Source organism: Sylvia atricapilla, chromosome 6, assembly GCF_009819655.1.
Source record: "Sylvia atricapilla isolate bSylAtr1 chromosome 6, bSylAtr1.pri, whole genome shotgun sequence".
Taxonomy (NCBI): Eukaryota; Metazoa; Chordata; class Aves; order Passeriformes; family Sylviidae; genus Sylvia; species Sylvia atricapilla.
In genome coordinates, this window is record NC_089145.1 from 57,211,663 (window position 1) to 57,239,535 (window position 27,873).

Sequence of the window (27,873 nt, forward strand, 5' to 3'; positions counted from 1 at the left end):
GCCGACATGGAGCCCGCGGGGCCGCGCTGAGGGAGCGCCGGGCCGAGCGGCGCCGCCGTCGCCATGTCGCTGGGCGAGTACGAGCGGCACTGCGACTCCATCAGCTCCGACTTCGGCAACGAGTCCTCGGGCAGGGGCGGCTCCCGCGGCGGCGGCGGCGTGCCCGGCGAGCAGGAGGAGCTGCACTACATCCCCATCCGCACCCTGGGCCGCGGCGCCTTCGGCGAGGCCACCCTCTACCGCCGCACCGAGGTAGGTGAGGGCCCGGCGGCGGGACAGGGCCCGGGGCCGCTCCCAGAGGGACGGGGGCCGCCCTCAGGGACAGCGGGGGCCGCCCTCAGGGACAGCGGGGCTGCCCTCAGGGACAGCGGGGCCGCCCTCAGGGACAGCGGGGCCGCTCCCAGAGGGACGGGGGCCGCCCTCAGGGACAGCGGGGGCCGCCCTCAGGGACAGCGGGGCCGCCCTCAGGGACAGCGGGGCCGCCCTCAGGGACAGCGGGGGCCGCCCTCAGGGACAGCGGGGGCCGCTCCCAGAGGGACGGGGGCCGCCCTCAGGGACAGCGGGGCTGCCCTCAGGGACAGCGGGGCCGCTCCCAGAGGGACGGGGGCCGCCCTCAGGGACAGCGGGGCCGCCCTCAGGGACAGCGGGGCCGGTGCCTGGAGGCGCCGGTGGCCCACGAGCCGCAGCGGGGCTCGGCCCCGGGGTGGTGCTGACAGCCCCCAGGATGGCATCGCCCGGCTCTGGGGACAGCCCGCGTACGGAATGACAGCTTCAGCCCTCGGTCTCCAGAGGTGCAGGGGCTGGGCTTTGTAACAGTTTGGGCACTGCCAGTCTGGGTCCCTTGAGGTTTTGCAGGGAGATGTGAATATTCTTTTGACGCTGGGAGATTACTCATTTTTCTGTTTTGTTCCAGTCACAGAGGACATGGGGGCATCTCATACAGGTAACTTACATGCTCAGCATTTCAGTGTAATCAGGGGAGACTGGATGAAAAGCCAGTCTTCCCGTCGCTCCCAACTCGTTTAATACCATCCAGTTCAATTGTAGTTGTGGTTTTAGCGACTGTCAAGGGAAAAAAATGCTTGATTTAGTTCCAAAGGTAAGTTCCTCAGTTTTTTTCTGGCCGCCTTGAGGTGTCATGGCTTGGGCAGGAGTAAGTGCACACTGTTCACTTCAGAGATCACTTGTAGCATGGCTGACAATTTGTGTGGGTCTAACAAGGGCAAACTAAATCTAAATTCATTCTGGTTTCCTTATTGGTTTGTTTTGGGTTTGGTTTTTTGTTTCGTTTTGGTTTTTCTTTAGGCTTTGTCCTTTGAATCTTTGTAACAGCTTATGGTCTTGTACAGTATCCTACAGTCACAACATTAAAAATACAATGTTCTTTATTGAACAGGAGTATATTTAGTCTTGACTGAAATAAAACAAACCCTGTGTCTTTCCCTTAGTTTGGTGCTTTGGTTTTGTTTGGGTTTTTGTTGTTTTTTTTTTTTTTTCCTGGAGTGAGTGTTGGCCACCTATAAAGACGGCTTCAGGCCATCACTATTTCTAATGACAAATAACGAACCTCAAAATTTAAGTTGTGAAGAATATTTGTCTCAAATCCGTGAGAGACAGGAAAGTCTTTTACTTTTCCTGCTATTTTAATTTCCTGCTCTAAAGGCGCATAGTGTTCCCTCCATAACAGTGTGTTTTTAATTGAAAGATGTTTCTGTGTTTCAGGATGACTCACTTGTAGTGTGGAAAGAGGTGGACCTGACCAGGCTGTCAGAAAAGGAGCGTCGTGATGCTTTGAATGAAATCGTTATCCTGGCCCTGCTGCAGCATGAGAACATCATTGCATACTACAATCACTTCATGGATAACACCACGCTCCTCATTGAGCTGGAGTACTGTAATGGTGAGATCCCTGCTCCCATTTATAAACAGGCAGCTGCCACGTGTTTGGGTCACCCTCCTGCAGAGCCTGCAGCAAGGATTTCTTGTGCAGTGTCATCTGGAGAGCAAAGGAGTGGAGGTGAATCCTGCTGTGTAGCTCCTGAAGAAGAGACTGAGAACCCTTCTGATTTGTGTCTCGGGTGCTAAAAAAAAAGAAGCCCAGTAGTTTGTGGAGGCAGTTTATGCTGTAGGTGATTTCTTGAGTTTTCTGAATGGCTGGTGCACTGGAAGGAGTGGATTATTTGTGATAAACACTTCTAGTGCACCTTGCTGTGTTCTTTTAGGAGGGCAGTGGGAAAACACTGTCTGGGCCTCTCTACCAGTACAAAGCAGGGCTGGTTTTTTTTTCAGTACTGTCACTTAAATAGGTTTATAATTTGGCAATAATAAATCAGAGCTTAAAAATATCCTGCTACACGGCAGTCAGGACTTTTTCCCACCTTCTGCTTTCAGATTTTACATTTACTACTGAAAAAACCCGAACAACAAACCTGGTCCATCTGGTGGTGGAGAAAATTTTAAGATTCTGTCCGAGAGTAGCCCAGATGGTGGTTTTGGATTTGCAGGGGAAGCAGTCCTAGCTCAGATGGAGGGATAGAAGGATTTGCAGTGAGGTTGTGACTAGCAGCTGCTCTTAGGCTGCAGGAAGGGGAGCCCATACACAGCAGAACACCTGCCTAGAGCTACAGTGTGGTTCCTGTTTGGGTGAATTGGACAGCTCCCCAGGAAAAGTATCTGGGTTTTGTACAGGGCTTGTGTAAAGCCTTGGCTCATCAGTAGAAACATGTTTTGCTGGAAAAGGCTATCATTGTGTTGTGATCACTTTATACAACAGATTGCTTTCACTGGAACAGGTTGGAGAGCAAAACAGAGTTATGCGAAGTATTTTTGAAGGGTGTCAGACACCCTGGTTGGCAGCTTGGCCAAAGCTGATTGTTCTTCTCTGCTTTTTGTTCTTGTTGAGGGTGGAGTCCAGTGCAAGCATAGGGGAATGTTAGCTCTTTGGGGCTCCTTTTATTTTAGGGGTTCTCTCTCTGTGGATTACCTACTTGCCCTGAAAAGACCGCGTGCTTGAGGCCATTATAAATTTGTTTGAGGTCATAGAGAAAAACTGCGTAGTATTGACGTCTGTGCACATTTGTAAATGCCTCTGCTGGCTTTGAGGTAATAACCAAGAGATGAGTGTGTAACTGGTGTTGCCTGAATGTGTCTGAATAATAGAGAACAAGGGACACGAGAAAGATAAAATCTTGCTTGGACTTCCACACAGTGGTTTTGCCACTGCATTAATAGTTGTTTCTTTGGCTTTTTTGTACAGTGTACAAGCCCAAGATAATTTGTGAGTAATTTTTAAAGTAAGGCTGGGCTGGTCACTCTCAGACACTCCTCAGAATCCAAAGGTTTTGCTGTTTAATTGGCTTGTCTCTTCTGAAGATCTAGAAAAGAATTTCGAATTTCAATGAACGTTGCCCCCATTTTACAGAAGAGGAGGCCAAGTTATTGGTTTATTTGACTTTAGTTCCATGTGTACATCATGGTCCTGTAAGATTTGGGTTTACCATAGGATAGCATCAGTAAATACAAATGAAATATATTTCAGAAGATAAAATACAGTAATTGAAAAGAGAATAAACTATGTTGGAAGGTTAGATGCGATTAGATGAAACAAATACTAAATTAATTTGTTTTTTATACGTGTGCATAGAGGTATTGGTTATATGAGTCACGAGCTAACTTGTCTCCTTGTGTGGGATTTTGGCAGTGTAGTACTTATCATCCTGTTCTCTGGTTCAGAAAAGCTGCAGAGAGATGAAGAAAAGAGAGAAAAAGAGAGATGAAGACCACAATTGACTAAAAGCCTGCATAGTTTGAATGGTTAGAAAAGACATTCATAAGAAGTGGCAGAAGTGAATGCTTTGGTAAAGTTGTGAATGTGAAGAGTGATTTGTAGCTGATTTGTAAATGCGAACATAAGGCAGAAAAAAGAAATGTTGAGAAGTTACAGCAAGGTTTAATGAGAAGAAATTAAGTGAAGGGAATCTTAATTAGAAAAATCTTCCTTAGATGGAAGTCTGAATTAAGTCCCTCAAATAGACAAAGGAGTCCTTGCAGCCTGTTTTGGACATTTAGCACTTGACAGGCCCATGGGAATCGTGCAGCCAAAAGCTGTCTTGCACCATGGGCATGGTCCTGGTGATCCATTACAATTAAGACATAATACACGATAATTGGGAATTGGAATGGCAACGTGAGGTGATCAGAGTTTTGGGATTTACTGTTTGGGTGCTGATCTGACAGGGAGTTTCTCTACCTGCAGCCTTCAGCATCATTTCTTTTAGCTCTCCTTGACTTTCGACCTGCTCTTCTGAAGTCATGGGGTGCACTGAAGATTTCTGCTGACTTCAGGCTTCTGTCAGTGGTACTGCTGTTGTCAGTGCTTTGTCAATTCTGCACCAATGTATTGGGCAGGGCATAAAATAATATCTCTCAGATAAAGGAGAGCCCAGTCAGAGCTGAGGAGTCGGTAGGGAAAGACAGTAAATTGTGCTTTCAGGGACTACTCTGACTTAAATATTGTTTTCTTTCTCTTTTTTAATCTATTATTTGTATATATAATGCTTAGTAGGACAATCTCATGTGATTTGGTGTACAGCTAATACATGTCTACATACCCCAAGAAGCACTTGCAAAAAATAAGTAAAAAAGTAGGGACTGCTGGCCAAGCTTACTGATTTATTTTTCAGAGTGTATTAGAGGGTGGTGTTAAAGAGTTGTCTCTGCTTAGGTTTCAATACACCATTGAAGTTCTTAGATCGAAGAAGAGCTTAATTTTGTGAGTGCCTGACCAGTTTAAGTGAAAAATGTTGAGAAATAGGTATAGTGATTGATCAGATCTCTTAGGGGGTTTGAGTACTCCCAGCAGCACTTGAGCAGAGTAAATGCTGCCATTAACTAAGATGAACCTCTCTGTCTTTCTCACTCACAATTACAGGAGGGAATCTCTATGACAAGATTCTGCGACAGAAAGACAAGCTGTTTGAAGAAGAGGTAATTTGGAATGGTTTGAGGGAGCAGTGGGGCTGGCCTAATGTTCTGGAGATATGTTGGGTTATTTGAGTATTTCTTCAAATTTTTTTTCATTGTGATGGCAGGGAATTTCTGTGTTTATCTGGGAGCTGGCATCCTCCTGGTTCAATATTGCAAGCATTTGTAGACTATCTGAAACTTCTTACTTTCCTTTTTAACTTTCTGTAAGCAATACATATTTCCAACAGAGGAATAATGGAAAAGAGATGGCTTTCTTCACCTTATCATCTTGGCAAACATTTAACTTTTAAACCTCCTTCTGTGTATCTTCCTGATGGGCCTTCATTTCTCTCCCTTCTTAATAATTTTGCAGGGTTTTTTTTTTCAAGTAATTTCCTTGAATCTGTCTTACTCTTTCTCTTTTTCTGTTTTTATTTTATTTAAACTTACTTTTTGCTGTCTGCTTTCACTGCATGCTGAGCTGATTAATGATTACACTTACTTGTCTAATATAGTGTCTTCTAAAACTTTCTGGCTTATGGAGAGTATTTAATGGTCTCAATTCATGTTTTGGAGACCACAACTGTAGATGTTTCCCAAGTGGCCATTAGTTGTCATTCTTAAGTCTTTTCACTTATTGAATCTCTGATGCTTGTCAGGACAGACACTGTGAATGGAAGTAGAACAATCTACCTATTGAAATAACTTCCTTAGAGATTTCCAAACCAGGAAATTCTAAAATTTTCATGCTCCTGAAAGAGCATCTAAATGGTATGGCCAGGCCCTCAGTGTGACAGGAATGTGTAGGATTTTGTGGTTTTTTAATTTTTTTTTCGAGCCTCACATTATGCTTATATTCCTACCTATGTAGATGGTGGTTTGGTATCTCTTTCAAATTGCATCAGCTGTGAGCTGCATTCATCGAGCTGGAATTCTTCACAGGTGAGTGTGCATGCAGAAAGCTGAGCTAACCAGTGCAGTTCATGGGGGTGAGTGAAGAACTTCTTTGTTTCTGTGTTAAAAGCAAGCACCAAGCTTCTCTCCAAAGTGTAATAGGATCTCCTAGATGTTAAGAATCCTTTTTTTATTGGGCTAGAAACCGTCTTGTGATAAATGTGAAACCGTCTTGTGATAAATGTGCAGGAAATCTTGTATTTGAAAAAGGAACTGCAGCTGTGTGAACAAAGAGTTTATCCACACAGGAAGGAAGTAAATTTGCCCTTTATTGCGATAGCACGTAAATGGTGTTTGTTAAAGTGGGTAGGAATAGCATTTACCACAGGCCAAAGGTACTTTAAACCTCTTCCACAATTAATAGCTGCAAGCCAGTGTGTGCATCATCCTGCAGTTCCTGGAGGCTGATGGTGATGAAGACTTTGCATTTGTCCATTGCTCTAGTATAACCCATGTGAAGATTTGTCCTGCATTTGTCTGAATCTATATTTCTTGGCCTGTTACTTAAGGAACTAATAGAGTCTGTTAGCTTGTAGTGGTAGTTTTGACAGTTATTCTGAGATTTTAACGTGTAGCTAATTATCTTTTTCTGTTTTGGAGCAGTAGATTTCATGTCTTATGTGTGTTTCAGGGAGGCTGCAATGTTCTGGGGAATATTGCACATGTAGACAGCCACTTCCAGCACAGCTGGATCATGTGCTGCACTAACTTATGGGCATAGCTGTGTGAGGATATTTTTTATAGAACAGCATCCTGGCTGCTGCCATTCTGAATCTTTAGTAATTAGCAAGCCTTGCTAATGAGGTGTTCATAGCCTACACTCAGTAAAGTAGTGCCTAAGTTTTGGGCCTGAAGAGGATGTCATGTCTGTCCTGCTTTGCAGTAATTTCCTGCTTACCACCTCTGAACATGTGTGGCCCCAGATCCTTCCGTAATGAATTGAACAATTATTTAAATGTTTGCAGTGATTTCCTTCTGCTGCAGACATTGTCAGAGTGACCCCAGGACTTTGCGATGCCCCAAGTGGATGAATGCAAAGTGCTGCTTTGCTTGATGTTTTCCTGACCTACACTGGGAAGTTGTTGATGGTATGTTAGGAAAAGAGGGTGTTATGAAGTGTTGGCTGTGAGAAGCATATCATGCTGTGGGGACTTCTCTCTGTTTCCAGCCTCTTGTGTTGATCTGTGAAACTACTCACAGATTACTCTGTCTGGGAGAGAGTGTTTTCTATCAGTTTTAGAGTTCAGTGTTTTTGTGGCCCATCAGCATTTCGATCTCTTGGGCATAGTGTGTCATAAAATCATGGTGTCATTAAGGTTGAAAAAGACCCCCGAGATCTCAAGAGTCCAACTGAGCACCATCATGTCAACTAAACCATAGCACTAAGTGCCATGTCTAGTTGTTTCTTGAACACTTCCAGACATGTGGCTCTACCACTTCCATTCCAATGGACAGCCCATTCCAATGCTTAAAAACCCATTTGGTGAAGAAATTCTTTTGATATACAACCTGAACCTGCCTCCTGAGGCAGTTTCCTCTTGTGACAACTGTCACCAGTTACCTCGAAGTAGAGACTGACCCCCACCTTGCTGCAACCTTCTTTCAGGCAGTGGAAGAGAGTGATAAAGTCTCACCTGAGCCTCCTTTTCTCCAGGCTAAACAACCCCAGCTCCCTGAGCCTCTCCTCACAGAACTTGTGCTCCAGACCCTTCACCATCTCCATTGCCCTTCACTGGACACACTCCAGCACCTCAATGTCTTTCTTGCAGTGAGGGGCCCAACACTGGACTCGAAGTTGGGCCTTTACAGTGCTGAGTGTAGGGGAACAATCCCTGCCCTGGTCCTGCTGGACATGCTTTCCCTGATACCAGCCAGGATGTCCCTGGCCTTCTTGCCCACCTGGGCTCAGGCTGGCTCATGCTCAGCTGCTGTTGACCAGCACTGCCAGGCCCTTTTCTGCCAGGCAGCTTTCCAGCCATTCTGCCCCCAGCCCAGAGCACTGCCTGGGGTGGTAGTGGCCCAAGTGCAGGAACCTGACATTTCACCGTCTGAACCTCTGCAACTGGCCTCAGCCCGTCCATCTAGCCTGTCTAGATCCCAGTGTGGAGCCTCTCCTACCGTTCAGCCCATCAACACTCCTGCCCAGCTTGTCTGCAAACTGACTGAGGGTGCTCTCAGTCATTGATAAAATTTTGCTCCCAAAACGTTGATAAAGGTGTTAAACAGGACTGTCCTCAACACTGAGCCCTGGGGAACACCACTGGTTACTGACTGGATGTGGCACCCATCAGCACTGCGCTGTGTGCCCGGCCACACAGGCAGCTTCTAACCCAGGAAATAGTGCAATTATACAGGTCATAGACTGCCAGCTTCTCCAGCAGCCTACTTCTGCATCTCTGAAATTTCCTTCTTGAAGTATGTCCAGTCTTCCTAAACCCCTTTTCTTTTAAGAGCAGTTTCCCAAGGGTCTCTGAACCATTGTCCTGAAAAGACCAAAGTCTGCCCTCCAGAACTCCAAGGTGTAGAGGTTTTGTTGATCCCATTCCTTACTTTACCCAGAATTGAAAACTGTCATTTTGTTTCTGTCACTACCTAAGACAGCCTCCAACCACCACATCTCCCACCAGCCCTTCTCTGTTCAGAAACAGCAGGCACTGCTCCAGGAGGCTTTCTAACCAGCTGTGTCACCAAGTTATCTTCCACACCCTCCAGAAACCTCCTAAACTGCCTCCTCTCTGCTGTGTTGAGTTTCCAGCAGACATCCAGCAGGTTAAAACCTCCCACAAAAACTGGTGATCAGGAAACATCAGCCAGCTGCATCAGCCAGATGATATTCTGGCCCTTCATCCTGGTGGGACAGTCCTGATTCTCACCCCGAGGCACCAAGCCATGTTGTCACTGACCTTGGTCTCTGTGCAGTCGAAACACTCCCTAACGTCAGAGCCACTCCACCACCTCTCCTTGCTTGCCTGTCCCGTGTGAGGAGCTGCACTGCAGCACTCCAGTGGTGTGAGTCCCCCCAGCACATTTCCATGGGGACAGCTATGTCCCAGCTTTCCTGCTGAGCAGTGCTTCCAGGTCCTATTTGTTACCCACGCTGTGTGCATCGGTGCAGATGCACTTTACTGGGCTATCAATTTCCCTCCCAGCACTGGTGTGCAGCCTCATGTCTAGCCAACCTGGTCTTACCTTCTTCCCCCTTCAAACCTAGGCTAAAGCCTTCTCAACCAGCTCAGCCAACTCATGGGCTAGAGTCCTGTGTCATGTTATAAAGAGTTCTTCTTGAGGGATGAGGACATTATGCTTAAGTTCTAGAGTGGGATCTGTTTCACACCCTCCATGTATGTGTTTATATTTGCATTCATACATATTCATACTTACACTTATGTTTTTAGTGAACACAGTGTCTCCTGGCGTGGGTCTATTTATAAAACTAGCAAAAATAAGACCTGCTCAATGACCTTCATACGAGAAGAAACTGAGAGAGGAAAGAACTATCTTTGATCAGTGGCCTTTATGTAGGTGTCTGAGCCTGAGCTTTTGACACTGTGTTGTGTTTGCATAAGGAATGTGATAAAACATGGATAACTGCAGTTACTGCCCCAGTGCTTGGGGTAAAATTGCCTTTGGAGAACTCTGTGTATGTGTGTGTGACACAGTGCTGGCAGAGTAGCAAGTAGCTCATTTTGGGGGGAAAGTATAGTAATATGTGGAAAGCTGTGAAATCTGGAAGGGTATTTGAGTGTTTGAATTTCTTTTTCTTGTTTCAGAGACATAAAGACATTAAATATCTTTCTAACCAAGGCAAACCTGATTAAATTGGGAGACTATGGGTTGGCAAAGAAGCTGAACTCCGAGTACTCTATGGCTGAGACTGTGAGTATCTGCCATCTTTGTGTGCAAACTGAGTTGTGGTTTTCTTTCATCTCTGCGTGTCTTGCAGAACACCAGGGACACTGTACATTCTCTCTGCTTGTTTTCTGTTACTTTCCTTTTCCTCACCCCTCAATTTCCCTCAGAGTTACAGTATCATAGAATTAAGGTTGGAAAAGATCTCTAAGGTCATAGTGTCCAACTGTTAACACAGCGCCACTGTGTTCACCACTAAACTATGTCCCCAAGTGCTGCATCCACAGGTTTTTTTGGCAGTTCCAGAGATGTAAACTCAACTACTTTTTTGGGCTTCTTGTTCCAATGCCCTGACCCTTTCAGTGAAGAAATTTTTCCTAGTATTTTATGCAAACTACCCCTGGTACAACTTGGGGCCATTTCTTCTTGTCTTGTCTCTTATTACTTGGAGACTGACACCTGCCTTGCTACAACTTTACTTCCTGACTTTATCTCACTAACTTTGGCCTATTTGCTGATGTGTTGCAGCCTGGAGTTATCCTTGCTCCCAGGTTATCTTTTGGAGGTCTGTCTCTCTGAAAAGCAGCAGTAGACTAAAGATAGGTGCCACTATGGGAATAGAATTGTACCAGAGCTAGCACAGCCATGCTAGAGAGCAATGCTCTTCTTTCCCCTAGGCATAGCACTTCTAAAGGTGAATCTGTGTAACATGAAGGCAGTGCTAGCTGAAGGACAGAGGCAGCATTACAGCCATATCAGAACAAACACTCTCCCTCTGGGCTGGTTAAGGCCAGCTTAACAAATTAAATTAATTTTGTCACGCTGCTCTGCTAACAGATAAATTTTGCCTCGGGTGCATCTGAGATAGTTTGGATGTGTGTTCCTGACCTTGCATTGTGCCATAGGCATGTCTCAAACCTCTTCAATATTCAGGCTCTGAACCGAATTATGAAGAAGAAAGAAAGGCACTTGTGCTTCTTATGGTAACCAGATGTATGGTTTATTGGTAATGTGTCTGAAGGGGGGAAAAGCTTTGTAGGAGAGATGAATGCTACCAGAAGGCTGTCAAGCCTGGCCTTATTCCAGACCCTGCCAAGAAAGCATTTTTGCAGCCAGTTATGGCACAGGGTAAGCTGTATTGCAGGCACCTAAAAGGTTCAGCTTGGATTTCTCAGCTCCATTAATTTCTGTGATGAGTGTTCGGCTTGGAAAGAGAGACATTATCTGAGGTTCCTATCCACTAAGTCCTTTATTGTAGTTTGAGACACAAGCCAGCTCACGCTTCCCCTTACCAGGCTGTATTATTCAATTTAATGCCAGGTATTCTGTTAGGATGTGTACTTAAATACTTGCCAGTCCCCTTCCAGAACATGAGCATTATTTTGCAGTTCCACTGTAAGTGGGAACTCAAGGCTACTGCATAAAGCCATCACTAGGCTGGGCTGCAGCAGAACCACTTCTGTTTTGTCACACTTTGTCAAAGGCCACTTTTCATGGCCTTTCAGAGGCAGTTCAGTCTGTGCTGTGAATTTCCAGGTTTGTTTTTGCCTGTGTTGTCTGTTCATCTATACTTACTACACCTGCAAGCATTGTTTTTTCTTTTTTATGTCTGAAAGGTTTTGAACTACACACCTTCAACCATATTTTGATTTTTATATGCTGGCTATACTCTGGTCTAGTTGCTCAATTTGTAGCCTACTGACCAGTGCCAGACTGGAAGTAATTTTTTTTGGGAAATGAATGCAAAACGTGTTATTATCAGTGTTTGTAATTGTAGCAGTCAAATTGTGATTTTGTACAATGTTCACATCTTGCTTACTAAACACTGATTTCTTAATCTATCATTTTCTGAAGATACAGAAAATATGTCTGTCTTACAGAAAGCTTACATTATCCTTTGCTTAAAAAAGGTTTAGGTGCAGTGTCCTAGTTCTCTGTGTGATACTCAAAATCTTGGGGCTTCTAAACCTTCCCATGGCTGGGACTCGTGTGGCTCTGCAGTGGTCACGCTCTGTAACAGGAAATGGGAGGGAGATGGCACATTCTGAATGTGCCCATTAGGTAGCCCAGTGTACTTGCAGAGTCTCATGAAGGGCAGGCTTTGTAGTCCTTGGAGCTTTGCTGAGAGAGTTGAAAAGAGGTCATCTATAAATGTTTCTCCTTTTTCTAAATTCTGTCTTATTTTGTTTTGCTGTCTAGTTTCTTTCTGAGGAGTGAGCTCCATTCATCTGGAGGCTTCATTCTTATGTCTTTTATCATGTTTGTTCTGTGTGTCCTTCTTGTGACTTTGAGCTAAGCCACTACTTCTGCAGTACCTGGGAGACCTTTGTATTTATGTGCAGGGTTTTGGATTTTTTGTGTGGTGGAGGTGTTTGTTCTACACAAAACAATTGTTCAGGAAAGTCCACTTCTGAAGTGAAAGCCTTTTGGGTGGGACTCAAGCCAGCTTTCTACGTACTGACCCGAAAGGAACCCTTCTTTGCTTTTGAGACAGAGCAGACTTTGTCCTGGCAGTATCTTGTGATTAGAGTGGCTCCATAGCTAAGGTCTGGCATCTGTATTTGGAAGGTTTGCTAGATCCCTTTTTTTTTCCTAACTCATGTGATGTTTTCCATATGCTGGTCAGTACTTAAAGCCCTGATTACCTCTAAATTATGTATATTTAAGAGAGGGGAAAGTCCTTGCTGTGTTTTTGTGACTATTACTCTAGTGGGAAGTATGTACCACGTCAGGTACATGAGAAGAGAGGTGTCTAAGATCTTTTAGGAAGCTCAGGACCAGACAGGTTTGTGGATGACTCGGGGAAAAGTGTGTTTATTGTTCCCATCCCTCCAACACATTAGGGAGGTATATCACTGGAGTGCTGTGTCAGATCAGTGTCTGGCTCTGTCCTGTGCGAACATAATGGATTCAGAGCTCTTGAATTGAAGGCTGTGGGATCATTCCTGATTTTTAAATGTTATTTTTCCTAGCTGGTGGGAACTCCATATTACATGTCCCCAGAACTCTGCCAGGGTGTGAAATACAACTTCAAATCAGATATTTGGGCTGTGGGCTGTGTCATCTTTGAGCTGCTTACTTTGAAGAGGACCTTTGATGCTACTGTAAGTCTGCAAACCTGTATGGACTGAATAACCTTATTTTTTATTGTCCTAAGATTCACTCTTGGCTCATAGCTTTCTTCTGTCATGTTTTTCTTTCATTGTTGTTTAAGTCTGCTAATTAAAAAAAACAGTGGCCTGAAAGTCACACCTATAGCCAGAGAAAATGTCTGCAATATTCTCTTTACCCTTTGTACAGATTTCCCTTCTCGCAGAGATGCAGCAGCCTCTCTGGCTCCTGCCAAACCCACCCTTTTCTGCAGCCCATGTTTACTAGGTGCAGAATAATAACTGTGCTAATTTGTATCATGGTTGTGAACGAAGTATCCTTTCCACTGCAAGGAGGAAGTTTGTGGCTGTGTATTCTTTTTGCTCTTTTAGCCTTACTAGCTGTGAATTTTCTATGTAGCATTCTGTAGCAAAAAGTTCCAGCCTTCATAATTCATAGGATGTAATCCTGTTACTGTTTGTCAAAGCTTGGTTGCAAAAGATGTCTGGTCAAGCTGGCATAGGGAGGGTGAAAGGAGCATTGCTGGCTGACACATGTAATTTTCTAGCTTGTGCCATGTGATGGGAAAAGCTGCTAGTTGCTGTAGGGAAGATTTTGTAACCCTGAAAGAGAAGGTGTGAGAATACCATCCTTTCCTGACTTTTTCCAGTGGTGACTCTCTGGTCCCCAGCAACTTTGCTGCTGTGCTGTGTTTAATGGCAATATGGGGCATAAGAGATTTCATGCCAAGGGAAGCCTCTTCTCCCTGCACTGTTGGAGAATTTGGTGAAATGCTGGATGTTGCCACTAAGTCCTAGCTTTCAGAGGTACCATTTCTGTAGGAATTGGTAGTAGATTTCTGGAGAGCCTGCTAGGCAGGGAAGAAGAGGGGTGCATTTCCTATCAGAGATGGAGGAAGGAAATAGCGGTGGCCTATAGCGTCTCTCCCCACTGGACACATTTTCCAGCTTGGTTCCATTATGGCTGGTTTCTGGTTTCTGCCTAGAATCCCCTGAACCTTTGTGTGAAGATTGTACAGGGAAATCGTGCCATGGAGGTTGATTCCACTGTCTATTCCTGGGAGCTGATCCAGATGGTGAACTCCTGCCTTGATCAGGTTGGTGAAATACTTTCTAACTTTCAGATACCCATTCCCAGCTGTCTCAGCCATGGAATTCAGGGGTGAAGGGGAATGACATGCCTGTTTCAGTATGTGAGCTGTTGATGCAGGGTGATTTTTGTGAGGCATGAGGTATCATTAAGGTTGGGCTTTTTCCAGTCCTCTGAAAGCATTGTCTCAGTCCTGCAGGCTCTGGAGGTGTGCTCGGTTTGCTCTGATGACAAGTATTTAATGGGCTGGTAGAAGCAATTATTTTTTTATGCAGTGCTGTGGAGGTAGGAGCATCATCTCAGTATACTCTCTTGGGGCTCTGTCTTTCTGTAGGGAATTGATTTATTGAAAGCAAATGTAGTATTAATACCTTTGGAACACGCAAATCTCTTCTGCATGTGGTATTTTTCCCTATTCATTCTAAATATTTTAATTAATTCCTTTCTCTTCTGAAGGGAGTCAAGGAAGGAAGTCTGTGCAGACTTGAATGAAGTCTTCTGGCCCAAGATTTTATTGTAGATTATGAGTATTTCCCAGAGAATTACTTGTTGCTTCTTTCTTTCAGGACCCAGAGAAGAGACCCACTGCAGATGAATTGCTTGAACATCCCCTTCTCAGCAAACGCAGGAGGTAATCAGATGCTCCTGCCTGAAACCTGGATGGCTGACAGGGAAAACAGGAGGGTTTGTGTAGGCTGGTGGTGTTTATGCTTTCATAGCAACGTCCTTAAGTGAATTTAGACTGATGTGAGGCCAGTATTTAAGCACTTCATTCTCTTTAGGGGAAAAGTACCTTTTTGCAGTCTTGTCTTCTGATCTGATGTTCTGTTGGTACATGGGAAAGGTCTCTGCATCCCTAGAAGCTGTTGTATTGAGAACCTTGAGAGGTATTCCATTGTGAGATTCTTTGAGGAGTGCTTTTTTCTACTCTTCAAATTTCTGTGTGTGAAGAGTCACAGAGATCCTCTTGCAGTCGTTGGAAAAAGCTATTTTGAATATAAACATTCAAAATACATGGATCATTCAGTATAGAGATCATTTGATGATAAACAAAAGGATCATTTTTCCTTTTGTTGCCTCCCTCTTTGGAAGAGACTTGGATTGAAAGTGGCTCATTTTAGCTTTGTTTGACAATCAGCCTTGCACACCCTATCTTGTCATGAAAGATGGATGATAATTTTGGGCTGTTTCTATTCCACATAGGTTTCTTTGGGAACAGCAGACTTTATACCAATACTCTTGCTTGGTGATCAGCAGACTTTGTGTTTTGTCTTGCTGTATGCATTGGTAAAAGCCCAAATCCTGATAATATTTAGCCATTTAAGATTATTCTTGTGCAATGTGGGTATTGGTTGGCTGCATTTTTATACAGACGTAGTTTGTTGTCCTCAGCTCTTCTAGAAGTTTGTTAGCTGTGTGGCACATTACTTCTGCCCTACTTACTGTGTATTGCTGCAAGCTGGTAAACAGCTGCCATGTTTCCTCCAAGAAGCAGCACCATTTTGTTGGAAAGGAAAACAGTCTGTGTGTGCTGCTTGCCAGTAAATTGCATAGAGCAATGTTACTGTTTCCTAAAATCCTTTTTCTCTCTTGGCAGGGAGATGGAAGAGAAAGTCACGCTGCTTAATGGGCCAAATAAGCGACCAAGGTAATTATTTAGACATGTGTTTGAAAGGAAGTGTGGAGAGAACTGCTCCCCAGAGAGGAACTGAGGGTGTTAGTCTGTGACAGCCTTAATGGAATACTGTAGTTTAGAAGATGCCTCAATGCTAGAAATTTGACACAGCACTTGGATGCTTATTGTCCTGTGTTTTGCTCTGCCTTTTATTTCCTACTTACTTGTATGGCTGGAACTGTACCTCAGCAAGTCCCATCCAGCTGTAATCTGTCCTACTGAGGATGTAATCTTTACAGCCTGCATGTCTGAGTTGTAATGCAGATCTCTCCTTTCACAGAGATTCCATTCAGCAGGAGGAATATGATTGTCTGAATGATGAATATTACATTAATATAAATATCTCCTATAAAATATGATGTAGCAGAGGTTCAGCACAGCTGCCAGCAAGTCTGTGAAGCAGGTAGCTTCTGTGACATGTATAGCTTGTTATCTGTTATCTATCAGATAGAATTTGACTAATTTTTCCCCATAAACTTGGAAGTACTAACACTATCTGAGCACCTTAGGTGAAGTTGTCCCATTTCGTGGGCTGGAAGAAAACTTTTTGACAATAAAACCCACGAATGGCTGTGAAGAAGAAACTGCTGGACAGCAGCAGGAAAAGGGGTGATGACAGAGAATGCAAACACATGATTAAAAGCACGTGTGTTTTGTTGTGGGGGTTCTTGTGCAGGTCAACTACCATGAACGAGGCTCCCATTGCAGTGGTGACTTCGCGCACTAGTGAGGTGTATGTTTGGGGCGGTGGGAAGTCCACTCCCCAGAAGCTGGATGCCATCAAAAGTGGCTGCAGTGCACGCCAGGTGTGTGCTGGTAACACTCACTTTGCCGTGGTGACAGTGGAGAAGGAGCTCTACACCTGGGTGGTAAGTGAGACAAACTGCAGGAAAGGGGTGAGAGTGGGGAAGGAGGGTTCACATCTACTGCTGACCGTTCATGAGCCTTTCTGAACCAGATGGGCAGGAAACTTGGAAAGAGAGAAATCTGACTGCAGTGGATACTGAGGCCATCTGATTTGGGGCTGACCCAAGTCTCTCAAGGATAGTGTGTTTCTGGGAGACATTTTCCATTGTAACAGGAAGTGTCTTGGAGACTTGCTGTCCAGTTGAGGTTTGCAGATGGTCTTCTTGTAGGCCCAAACACTGAGTCAATCCTCTCTTCATTCCATTCCTGACTACTAGGTGTGCAGTGGAGACTCAGTGATTCTCTGTTGGCCTTTGTATTTTTGAGGAGAGTTTTTCAAAATCAGAATTGGTGGGATGAGTGACCTTTTTGTAATACAGTTGTCATCTGCAAGGCAACTTGTGTCTGAAAGCAGAGGGATCTTACGCTAAACAACTCTGCTTTTTATGATGAGTGGAAATTCTGAAATAGTTTGAAGTGAAGAAAAAATGTCAGCATGTAATGCATTTTAAAGAATTGCACTCAGTCTTCTCAGGTTTAGATGGTCTGTGACATGGAGGTGTTCTCCATCTCTAGCCTTCCATGGGTTTTTGTATTGATTATACAGAATCTGTTAGAACAGATTAGAAGATAAGTCAGTGAGAAAGGAAGAAGATCCAAATAGGGGGAGAACATCTTGGAGTAATTTGCTACATGTTCCTGCAAGAACAGCCACTGAAAACTTTCAGCTATTAATAGTTTTAATTTCAAGGCTACTTATTTTGTTTTCCTGTCTAGTTGCTATGTTAGGCTGTTTCAATGACATTTCTTTCAGGTTATGCATTTCTTTGCAGCCATTAGGATTTAGAAAAGTAGTCAAAAAAGCTGAAGGATGAATTTCAGTCCTGCAATAGGGAGCAGGTTCTGTAGCCTTGCAGATAAAAGGAGTAGAGATTCCTCACCAGCTGCTGACCTGAGGCTGGATCACTCCTTGTTAGTGCATCACTACCATTGAGGTTGTTGCCTGCTGTACACACAGGAATAGCTGTCTCTTCCCAAGAGCAGACTGAACATTTTCTCTTGCTGCTTGCAGTCCTCTGTTCTTTGCTTGAGGTGCTGTTAGCTATTGATGCCTTCTCTGGGATTGTGGAAACGTACCCTCACCAGGTGTTTCTGCCTTACAGAATATGCAGGGGGGCACCAAGTTGCACGGGCAGCTGGGACATGGAGACAGAGCTTCCTACCGGCAGCCCAAGCACGTTGAGAAGCTTCAGGGAAAAGCCATTCGCCAGGTGTCCTGTGGAGATGATTTCACAGTGTGCATCACAGGTGAGAGCTGGAAGTCCTTTGGCTCAGACTGGTATGGATGTGTAGGCATTGACAAATCCCCTCATGTTGCTGAGCTGATGGAGATGTTTGCCTTCACCATCAGATTAGCACAGCTTTGTGCACAAAGGAGAAAGCCCCATACGTTACTCATCCCGCAGTTTTGAGGATAGCACCAACATTATTACATTTGGGATAGATTATATCTCAACGTTTGAGATCCTTTTTGGTGATAAAGCTGGGTGTTGACCACAAATCCACATGTCTGTGCAGAATCTCTGCTTTTACCAGTGCATATGTTGCCTCCATACATGCTTGTACTAAAGAAAAATGAAGCCTGAAGTTGAGAATGTAGATATGTTTGAAACTCTTTGGACTGTGTGAGGAAAGAGTCACTCAGTGTTGAAAAAGAATGTGTATCTAGGATTTGCTGTTTAATTCAGAATGCTTGTCATCTGGTAGCTGTCTCTAGTCCCTGCTCATACCTTAAAGGATGTGTTAGGTGTGATGTTGTCCATTATAGAAGAATCTGACTCTTGCTTTACCTCTGCAAATGATTCTCAAGAAGGTAGTTTCAAGCTTATTTTGCCAGTGCTGAAAAGGCAGAGATTTGACAGAGATAAGCTCAGGTGGTCATTTTAAGGAAGGTGTGACTTGGGTAGCCATACAATCAATTTGTGGGTTACTGTTAAAGAAATTGACAGGTTCAACCAAAGATTTTTTGGCACTGAAGTAACTGCAGTTTGTCATGTAAGATCTGTCTTAACATGAACAAGAAAGAACCATAGTCAGACATTCTTCTGCACTAAAGATGATTTCAGAAAAGAAGTTGCTCTGACCATGTCCTAAGAGGTTAATATGCAGCCTAACATGGTCCCTGTGTGCTGACCAAGCTTCCCTTCTGTCCTTCAGATGAGGGCCAGGTGTATGCCTTTGGCTCAGACTATTATGGATGCATTGGTGTTGACAAGGCTTATGGCTCTGAAGTGCTTGAGCCCCTGCAGCTGGATTTCTTTCTTACCAATGCTGTGGAGCAGGTCTCATGTGGAGATAACCATGTGGCAGTGCTGACCAGGAACAGAGAAGTCTACACGTGGGGCTGTGGGGAGTACGGTAGGTAGATCTCCCTGAACCCTAAAGGCACTGGGACATGACTGCCAGAAAGTGGCTTGGTGCAGGTGTATAATGCCAGGGCCTGGGTGAGGGCTGCCTGGTGTATACCCTGGGGGCAAACCCCATTGTTTCTTTGGGACTTTCCTGGTAAAAATGGGGAACTGGAGACTGAAGCCTTAGGGCTTTACTCTGGAAAGCTCTAGGGTGCCACTTGGCTTCTCTGTGGTGGGGCAATGGTTCTGTGAGTGGGGTTGGATTCTCTTGTGGATTGGCAGGTGATGATGGATGTAGGAGAGCAGGGAGATTCTAGTTCTGTAGGGAGATTATTTTGGGGCTATGGAGAAACAATACCAGTTCTTAGATATGGGCACCTGGTGAGGCCATTTTTAACTGCAGTATTTTCGTTGATGCAGGACGCTTGGGCTTGGATTCAGAAGAAGATCACTACACCCCTCAGAAGGTAGGGCTGTGACTACTTCTCAAGATCTGCAAGGGCATAAATCCAAATTAGTTGCTGTTTGGAAGTGCTATCTCTCTGAGGTTCAGGTGTTTTTTCTGAAACGTTATGGAGTTTACAAGGGTTTTAACTTTGCTTCCTCACTTCATTTTGCTTCATTTCTCTCCTAGAGATTGTGGCAGAGTCATACCACTCACAAACCAGACAGAATCATAGCTTAGAGCTTAATTTCTCTGATTTCCATGATGGAACTGGAATTGCCAGCTTAATGTTGTCGAAATCATAGTGAGAAATACCAAATGGCTTTCTGTAGAGGAAACTCACAGCAGTGAAACTACTGCAAGTCTTTGAATGTAATATAATGAGTTAAAGATTAGTTGAAAGTAAAACCCTCTTGAAATACAGTGCTGAGGTAACTGGAGTATTCCAACCCACTGGGGGTTAGAAACAAATAAGGATGTGCCTGGAGGGCAAAGATCTGTGATCACACAGTATCACACCCACACAGCACAGACACAAACCCAACCCTGCTCATCCAACTGGGTTTGGTGTTTGTAGAGCCCATCTGGCCAGGCTGTCTATGCATCATATTTCAGATTCCTGTGCTGGTCACTGGTGTCTGCCTTGAATATCTGCATTGTGACCAGAATTTCCATATGCTACAGACTTTATGGTATTCTTACAGAAAATAACTGTATTGGCCATTGATAGTGTCCAGACTAGCTGTGCCACTGTTCTACCCTCATACGTTTTCCATGTGCCAGTTTCCATGTAATAGGTGTTGGGATTTTTATTTTCTTAGGATATATTTCTTCCACCTAGGTGGATGTTCCGAAGACCTTAAACATTGTGTCCGTTCACTGTGGCTGTGATGGAACTTTCCTGCTTACCCAGACAGGCAAAGTCTTGGCATGTGGACTCAACGAGTTCAACAAGCTGGGCCTGAATCAGTGCACATCAGGGATAATCAATCATGATGTAAGTGTGTTTGCATCCCTGGCTCCAGCTCCCAGCAATCACTAGTATATGGGGAAATGGAAGTCCTGTGACAAAGCATTCATTAGCTTCATGCCAATGCTTTAATTCCAGTCAAGACAATGGATACTGAGACTGTGGGAAGAGGCAATTTGTTCCTCAGTTTTCTGTTTGCCTTGTGGGCTTATGTCAGAACTGAGGTAGTGAAACCAAGTGAGCTGCTTTGGTGACTTATGCAGTGATAGGGATTCTGGCAGGCTTTTATCATACTTGTTTTAGGACTGTCTTTAGGTCCTAAAAGCTAGACTTTAGGTCCATTAAACCTAAACTTTAGGTTTAATATTGTGGTCAGACCTTAACTTCCTTGAGTAGGTCTTAGCTGATGAATGTGTGATTTTTTCACTCTGTGCTTACCCACATCTTTTGTCAGACATACTGTGAGGTGCCATACGCCACTTCCCTCACTTTGGCCAAGCAGCTGTCCTTCTACAAGATCCGTACCATTTCTCCAGGGAAGACACACACAGCTTCTATTGATGGTGAGAGCCTTGTGCAGTAAGAACTGAATGCTGGATTACATCACATCAACTTTGCCCTTTCAGCCTGACCCTTGACACTGGGGGTTTTGCTCTTGGTAGCAAGATTTATGCTTGCTCCAGGAACTCAGGATTCCTTTTTCTCCGCAGTCTTTCTTCCTGGCCAGCTGAAGCAGCAATGTCAGCCTGCCTGTTTTTTTAAAGGGGAGAAAAAAAGTTTGGGGAAGAATCATGCTCTGGGCTAGCAGAGGAATCATTTATGATCAACTTAGGCTTTGCCCAAGTGACATCAGTCAGAGAGCTGTGAGGAGTCCCAGCCCCCAGGATCAGAAAAGGGAAGCAGTGGGTGAAGGAACTAGGGAAGTGTTTCCAGACAGAACCCATTTGTTTTGGCTGGCACTGTCCCCTTCCAGCCTGCCATTCCAGCAGAGCCATTCCTGTCCACGGGCTGTTGCTGCCTGTGCTCTGTAGCATGGCTGCTTGCAGAGCTGGGCCCTGGCTGTGACTGTCTCCTCCTTCCTCCTCACAGAGCGAGGCCGCCTGCTGACCTTCGGCTCCAACAAGTGTGGACAGCTTGGTGTTGGGGACTATAAGAAGCACCTGGGAATAAACCTGCTGGGAGGCCCCTTGGGGGGTAAGCAGGTGATCAGGGTTTCATGTGGAGATGAATTCACCATAGCTGCTACTGATGGTAAGTGAACTTTGTCAAGTTGTGGTGGGTTACTTTAAACTTAATCTGGAGAGTGGTTAACTGGCTCCTGCTGATCATTTCTTTTACCAGCCCTGCAGTGCAGTGCTGAAATAAAAAAAAATCCTCCTAGACTGGGGCTGTCTTGCCCTGTTAATCAGCTCTGTGCAGCCCCAAGTATTTGCTCTCACTAAGTCTGCAGAGTACTGACTTGGTGGCTGCCTGTTAGGTTTGTTATTGGTTTGTTCTCCCACTGTCAAAATGGACCTGGTGGATTAGATACTTTGGGACAGCAGTTACAGCAGAAAGACTGATCCTTACAGTAATTACAGGCTGAGAAAGAGGGAGGGAATTGAGTCTCTGAATTTCTCTCTCCTCAGACAACCATATCTTTGCCTGGGGTAATGGCGGGAACGGGCGCCTGGCAATGACATCGACTGAGAGAGCTCATGGCTCAGACATTTGTACCTCGTGGCCTCGGCCAATATTTGGTTCATTGCATCATGTTCCAGACCTGTCGTGCCGTGGCTGGCACACCATCATCATCGTTGGTAAGTGGAAATTTAGGATGTAGTTTTGGGATCTTGTTCACGATGATATATTCTCTTCCCAGGAGACTGTAAATCTTGCCTGAGAGCAGACTAAATTTCTGGGGGAAATGTGGCAAGCTGCTCTGAGCCATAGGCCTGCAACACTGACTCTGTAGGAGTTACCCTGATTTCTGTGTGGCAGTCTAACTGAAAGTATGCTTCTCTCCTTGCAGAAAAAGTGTTGAACTCCAAAACAATACGATCCAACAGCAGTGGTCTGTCCATTGGTACTGGTAAGTAACCTGCCCTGGGGAGCTCTGGTTCAAGTCCACTCAGTGGTTAGTTTGAGTAGATGAGGTTTGGTCCTGTAGCATGGTTTCTCTATGTTTGAAAGGCCCCACAGAAGAGCTCAAAGGGAAGAAATCTAGATGATTTCATGCATGGGAAGGGATGGCCCAAATCTGAGGAGACAACAACTGAAATATAGGAGAAACAACATGGGTGCAGAGAGGTCTTTGTAGTTTGAAGTCCTTTGAAGTAGAGGAACTTCAGTTTGTCAAGGAAAAGCTGAGAGGAATGCATTAAAGGGAGCTGATATGGGAAGGGGCTCTACTGGGGCAGTTGCTGTAGAGATGGAGTCCAGTTTCCTGCACCTATGGGAGGCCTGGGGCCAAGCAATTGCAAAAGACTGCTGCACACAGGCCCTTACAGAGAGGACTGCAGAGAGTGTTAGGAGCTAAACTGCTGAGGGAACTAATACTAGTGTGTGCTCTCACCATGACCATACAGTCCAAATTTGTGCATCTTCTCTGCTCCACCTGGGGCTTGGCAACAGGAATGGCCTAGGTGGGGAAAAGTATTAAGTTTTCACTTCTGTTTGCTAGTGGCTCAGAGCTGCACAACTGGGGGAGGAGAGGAAGAGGATAATGAACAGGAAGCGGAAACCCCCAATCCCAGTGGAGGCTTTCGGGGAACCATGGAAGCAGATCGTGAGCTGGGGGGCTGGATCAGCACTACAGAAGCTAAGGGAGGCAACAGTGCTGACAGCAGCTCCTGCCCTGGCTGGCTGCGGCAGGTAATGTGGTTTCTCAGAAATGCCTTAAAATGGGGATCTAGGCTGGGAAAACTCGGTGGCCCCTTCCACCTTTGAGGAATACTCTGATAACTTCTTAGAGCTGTGTTGCACAGAGCCCTTAAGGCTTGCTGCCTTCTTAACCACAAGAGGGTGTTGGTGCCTCGATTGAGAAGATTAAATGACCTGCCTGACAGAGCTGGTTTTATGTGTCCAGGAGCTGGAGAATGCTGAATTCATCCCCATGCCTGACAGCCCCTTTCCTCTGAGCATGGCATCTTCAGAGCCTGAGAAGGAGACTCTTCCTTACCAGAAACTTCAAGGACTCAAAGTGGCCTCTGAGGAACCTGTTGGATTAAACAAGCCCAAAACAGACCCCTGGGTAATGTTATCAAAGTGAATGCTTGGCTAAAAGCTCTTGAGGACCATAAATGGCAACGTTTGAATTATGGGGAGAGCTGAGAAAAGACTGTTGGATTGGCTTAATTCATCTGGATGAGGAAAGTAGGGCTGGTGATAATCAGAGATGATGCTGCAAAGAGAAAAAATCCCAAGGATTTAGAACACAAAACTGATTCTTAGTCAGATTTAAAGTAATGAGATCAGTTCTATGGGAAGACATGTATAATGCAATTGGAAAAAAAAGAGAAGCAAAGGGCTCAGAAGCCTAGCAGAAAACAGAAATTTAGAAAGCAGAATTTGTTGTGAGATGGGAAGAAGAATTGGTATAGAAAATCAGTGAGAAACTGCAACCTGTGGGACTACCTAACTCTAAGAGTTTTCTGTCCCAAGAGGAGGCACGGATCCTAAGCTTAGGGAAATGGGGGTAAACCGGATGGATTTTGGTGATAGGAGGACAGGAAGAACCTTCCCAGGAAAAGGAGGAAGCTAGTGGCTTTGTACAAAAGACAGAAGAGTAGCTTGTTGACCCTGCCTGCTAGAAGTTTGTCAGGTCTGGGATAACACTCTGGGTGTGTTTTTATCTTGTGGCATATCCACTCCTGGTGTTGCACTCAAACCTGGCCTGACTTCCTTCCATGTCTCTGCAGCCCACTTGCCTGAGTCCAGCCTTACCGTGTGGTGAAGGGAAGGATGCATCTCCTGGTGCAGGCTGCATGTGCAGTTCTCTGCAAGTGGAGGTGACGCACCTCCGAGGCCTGGTTTTACAGTGTCTGGATGATCAGAAGAAGCTGCAGCAGGAAACCATTCGTCTGAGTGCCCAACTCCAGCGGTTCTGCAGGAAGATGGAGGAAATGCAGCAGGTAAGAATCCATCATGTGGGTGCACATCCATGCTCAGGGCTCACCAGGCTCCTGCAGATTGTGGAGGCTGTGCAGAAGGAAACAACTCTTAACAGCCATCTCTATCAGAGCAGAATTTACTGGGACTAAGAGAGATACTGTTTCTTGTATATAAGCTGCTGATGCAGGCTCTGACAGGAGCAAGACAGGAATAAAGCCAAGAAGAGTTTCCTCTGATGACAGCCCACTCTTTGAGGGACTTGGGATTTACCTTTATTTCTCATGATGAGAGGGGATGGGCAGTTGGATGTTGCAAAGAGTCACAAATGGCTGTGGAGAATACAAACCATGCCTTGTGCAGCTTCTAGCTTTTCTGCAGCTAGTCCTGGAGCTGTTTGGGTAACTGCTATGTGTTTTGACAGGTGAAGGTTCATTCCAAAGGAACACAGACAGCCAAAGAGGAGATGGAGGTGGATCCGAAACCCGATGTGGATTCAGATTCCTGGTGTCTCCTGGGAACGGACTCGTGCCGCTCCAACCTCTAGTCTCCTGAGCCCACTGGGATCCATCTAACTTCACAGCACACTAACCGAATGCAGAGAGCGGCTTTTCTGGCGTCAGGTCACTCGCAGACAAGGAGCGAGGCCGGAGGCTCCAGAGCAGCACCCATGTACGTTTGATATGAACTAGGAGTGAGTTTGAGAGGGGGAGGGCCCTTGAGCTCTAGGCCAGCTCAGTGATTGAAGCAGCAGCAGCTCCTCTTTGTACCTTACCTGTCAATTCTGCACGTGAGGCAGAACGGCCCCATTATGGCGATGGCTCCAGTAGCAGCTTGTGGCCCTTTCATTGTTTCACTGTTTCCCGGGAGCTGCCTTTGGGACCCCAGTATTCATCACTGCATCTCTAGATGAGAGGAGGAAACATGTTTTGTACTGAAGCTGGCTGAACCCTAAGACTCGCCACCTTCATTTCAGAGGGGTGAAGGACTAGGATTCTCTCCTTACCACATGGTAAGGCCCTGCCGGAGAGGCTGCTTCTCTCTGCTCAGGTGCAGAGGGACCAGCGAATATATCATTCTGGAGGCAGTGGAGATGTTCCTCTTAGGGAGATAATAGTAGACAGCATGTCCCTGGCCTCGAGGCATGGCTTCTGGCCATATGGCTGTGTCCACTGGTTTGCACAGACAGAGTTTGAAGGCTTTATTCTGGATGCCGAGGGCTTTCCAACTTCCAGGCAATGCACCGAGATGAGTGAATCAGGTGTTTCCCATAGCAGTAGTGGGGAATGTCTGAGATTGGATCTGTAGTTCACGATTTCAGACCACCTGCCTCCCAACCAGATGCCAAGCATCTGGGCCTCAGACTAAGTTACCCATTTCTTGCTCCAGCTGTTCAACTTGGTTTGAGTGCCAGAGTTTCTGGTTTCTTGGCATAAGCCTGTAGCTGCTCCCTGCTTGGCTTCTCTTCTGCTCAGTCCCTGTGCCTACACGCTGTGTGGGTGTGGGAAAAAATCTGTGTTTTTCCACTCAGTGTTCTGATGAAGCTGGAATGCCATTTCCTACCCAGAATAGGTCACTACTGCTGCGGTCACAGGATGTAGCCTTCCCCAAAGACCATGAATGATCAAATCTCAGTCTGGAATTCACCTTCTTTCAAGAAGTGAGATGCTTTCCTAAGAAGATGTGAGATAGGAAAAGGAATGGTCTGATGCTCAAGATTTACTCATTTTCTGTTAGAGAATGAGGCTAATTTTATTCCCCTTAAATTTATTACGAAACTGACTTTGAAGTAAAGCTTATGGGATTGGTAGGAACCCTGGGAGCAGCTAGCCTCCCCTGCCTTACGTGGTGCCTCCAAGCAGTCCTAAGTTCTCTTACCTTTGCAGTGAGAGTGGGGTTATGATTTCATCAGGCTTAAATGATCCCCATCAATGGCACGTTAACTAGAATTGCCTTAGGTCTACTGGAGGCGGATATCATATCACCTCTGTCAGACTTCTTTTCAGAGACTTTTCCAGGGAATCTAGCATTCCCCATTTGTCTCTAGAGGTGGATGCCAAACCATTTGCTTATGATGTAATGCTCCTTAAATACTTCTTTGGTGCCTATTGCTAGTATCTGGGAGCTGAATCAAGTGCTGTCTTCCCAATGCAGTGTCCAGGGCAAGGATCGTTCCAGTGTGCCTGTCCATTGCTACCAAAAGCAGGGCCAGGAGGAGAGCCCTCCTGGGAGGTGCTGAGAATCAGGTACCCTGGTACAGCCAGGCTTGTTTGCCCTTGTGACTCTGCTCTCCTTTCCCCCATGTGCATTGGAGCCAGTTCTCAGGTCAGGGTCCCAGCTTGAGGGTCGTTGGTCACATGTAACAGTGCCTTTGAGGACTGAAAAGTTGAGCCTGAGCCATGTCCAATAAGCAAGCACCAAGCTGATGAGAGTCGCTCCTGCAGTGCACTGCTATCCTCATTTCTCAATGCTCTGCAGTTGGGAAGCTAGGTGCACAGACTGGATTCCCCTTGGATCTAGTGGAGGATTAGGGTTCCCAACAGTGGATGCCCTGTGCTTCACAATCTCATATGTGCCTTAGAGGATTCACGCTATCCAGGTTGTGCCTGTTACAGACCACGGATTTCACACCAGCCAGCTATGCAACAAAAAAAAGCAGTTTAAAGGTAGCACCTTTTTCTTGGGCTAAAAACAGAAAGGCAGGCAGGCAGAAGTGCCTTTGAGCAGTTTCAAACCCTTTTTACTTCTCCCCTTCTTGCAGTGCTAGCTCCATACGTGTTGGTCTCCTGCTAGTGTTGCTACTGAGTTGTTGTAGTGGAACACAACTTATGCCTGCTCTGACACTCTGGCTGAAAACTAGTTTGTCGTTGTCTTTGAAAGGTTAAAGGGTGGAGTGGTTTGGAATTTCTGTTTAAATAAATGTTTAAACTCATACTCCTGTGTTTGAACTCTTTTTCTTGTCTTTTTTTTTTCCAAGAGAGGAAAGGGAAATATGGATACCGTCATCTTGTTTTATCACATTCTGGTTTTGATTATTTTCTTTTGCTTATAGAAAGAGGGTGAAAGGGCTTTTAGGTTCTTTGCTCTGGTTAAAAAAAAATCAGTTTCTCTATCCCTTCCTTAAGAGAAACCAACAACAACCAAACAAAAAACCCATTCTTTTCTCATATGGCTACATCTCCTCCTAGTGATGTCAGGAGCTTTTGTGTGTATGTGTGTGTTTATTTCCACAGTTTGAGTGCCAAGTGGGGAAATGAGTAACGGGAAGAGAGGCTTAAAGGGAAGAAATACCTATTCCTCTCAGAAGATCTTCATTGATCATTAAGGCCTACAGAAGGAAGAACCTGCCTGACACCTGTTCAGCCACCTGTTCTGCACACTGTACTTAAAGCCTGCCACTTCTATCAGA

The 27,873-nt window shown here is 45.3% G+C and overlaps 1 protein-coding gene across 2 annotated transcripts; it reads left to right on the plus strand.

Annotated features, from left to right (window-relative positions):
* NEK9 (NIMA related kinase 9) lies at window positions 1–27,398 on the plus strand. Of its 2 annotated transcripts, XM_066322030.1 has the most exons (23): window positions 1–252; window positions 914–943; window positions 1,723–1,900; window positions 4,931–4,986; window positions 5,837–5,907; window positions 9,690–9,795; window positions 12,741–12,872; window positions 13,865–13,975; window positions 14,535–14,599; window positions 15,566–15,616; window positions 16,320–16,512; window positions 17,713–17,857; window positions 18,767–18,967; window positions 19,381–19,427; window positions 20,247–20,402; window positions 20,830–20,938; window positions 21,465–21,626; window positions 22,004–22,174; window positions 22,387–22,446; window positions 23,038–23,228; window positions 23,443–23,607; window positions 24,275–24,487; window positions 24,889–27,398. In XM_066322030.1, the coding sequence occupies exons 1-23, from the start codon at window positions 64–66 to the stop codon at window positions 25,009–25,011; spliced, it is 2,925 nt and encodes a 974-aa protein (XP_066178127.1). In that variant the 5' UTR covers window positions 1–63; the 3' UTR covers window positions 25,012–27,398. The 2 variants fall into 2 exon arrangements, with proteins under 2 accessions (XP_066178127.1, XP_066178129.1); XM_066322032.1 differs by lacking the exon at window positions 914–943.
* The last annotated feature ends 475 nt before the right edge of the window (window positions 27,399–27,873 follow it).

Excerpts from the sequence above, each read along its gene's own strand:
- NEK9 (XM_066322030.1), top strand. The coding sequence starts at position 64 with ATGTCGCTGGGCGAGTACGAGCGGCACTGCGACTCCATCAGCTCCGAC. Across the intron at positions 15,617-16,319 it reads GGGCCAAATAAGCGACCAAG|GTCAACTACCATGAACGAGG; the intron begins GTAATTATTTAG and ends GTTCTTGTGCAG. Across the intron at positions 20,939-21,464 it reads ACACACAGCTTCTATTGATG|AGCGAGGCCGCCTGCTGACC; the intron begins GTGAGAGCCTTG and ends TCCTCCTCACAG.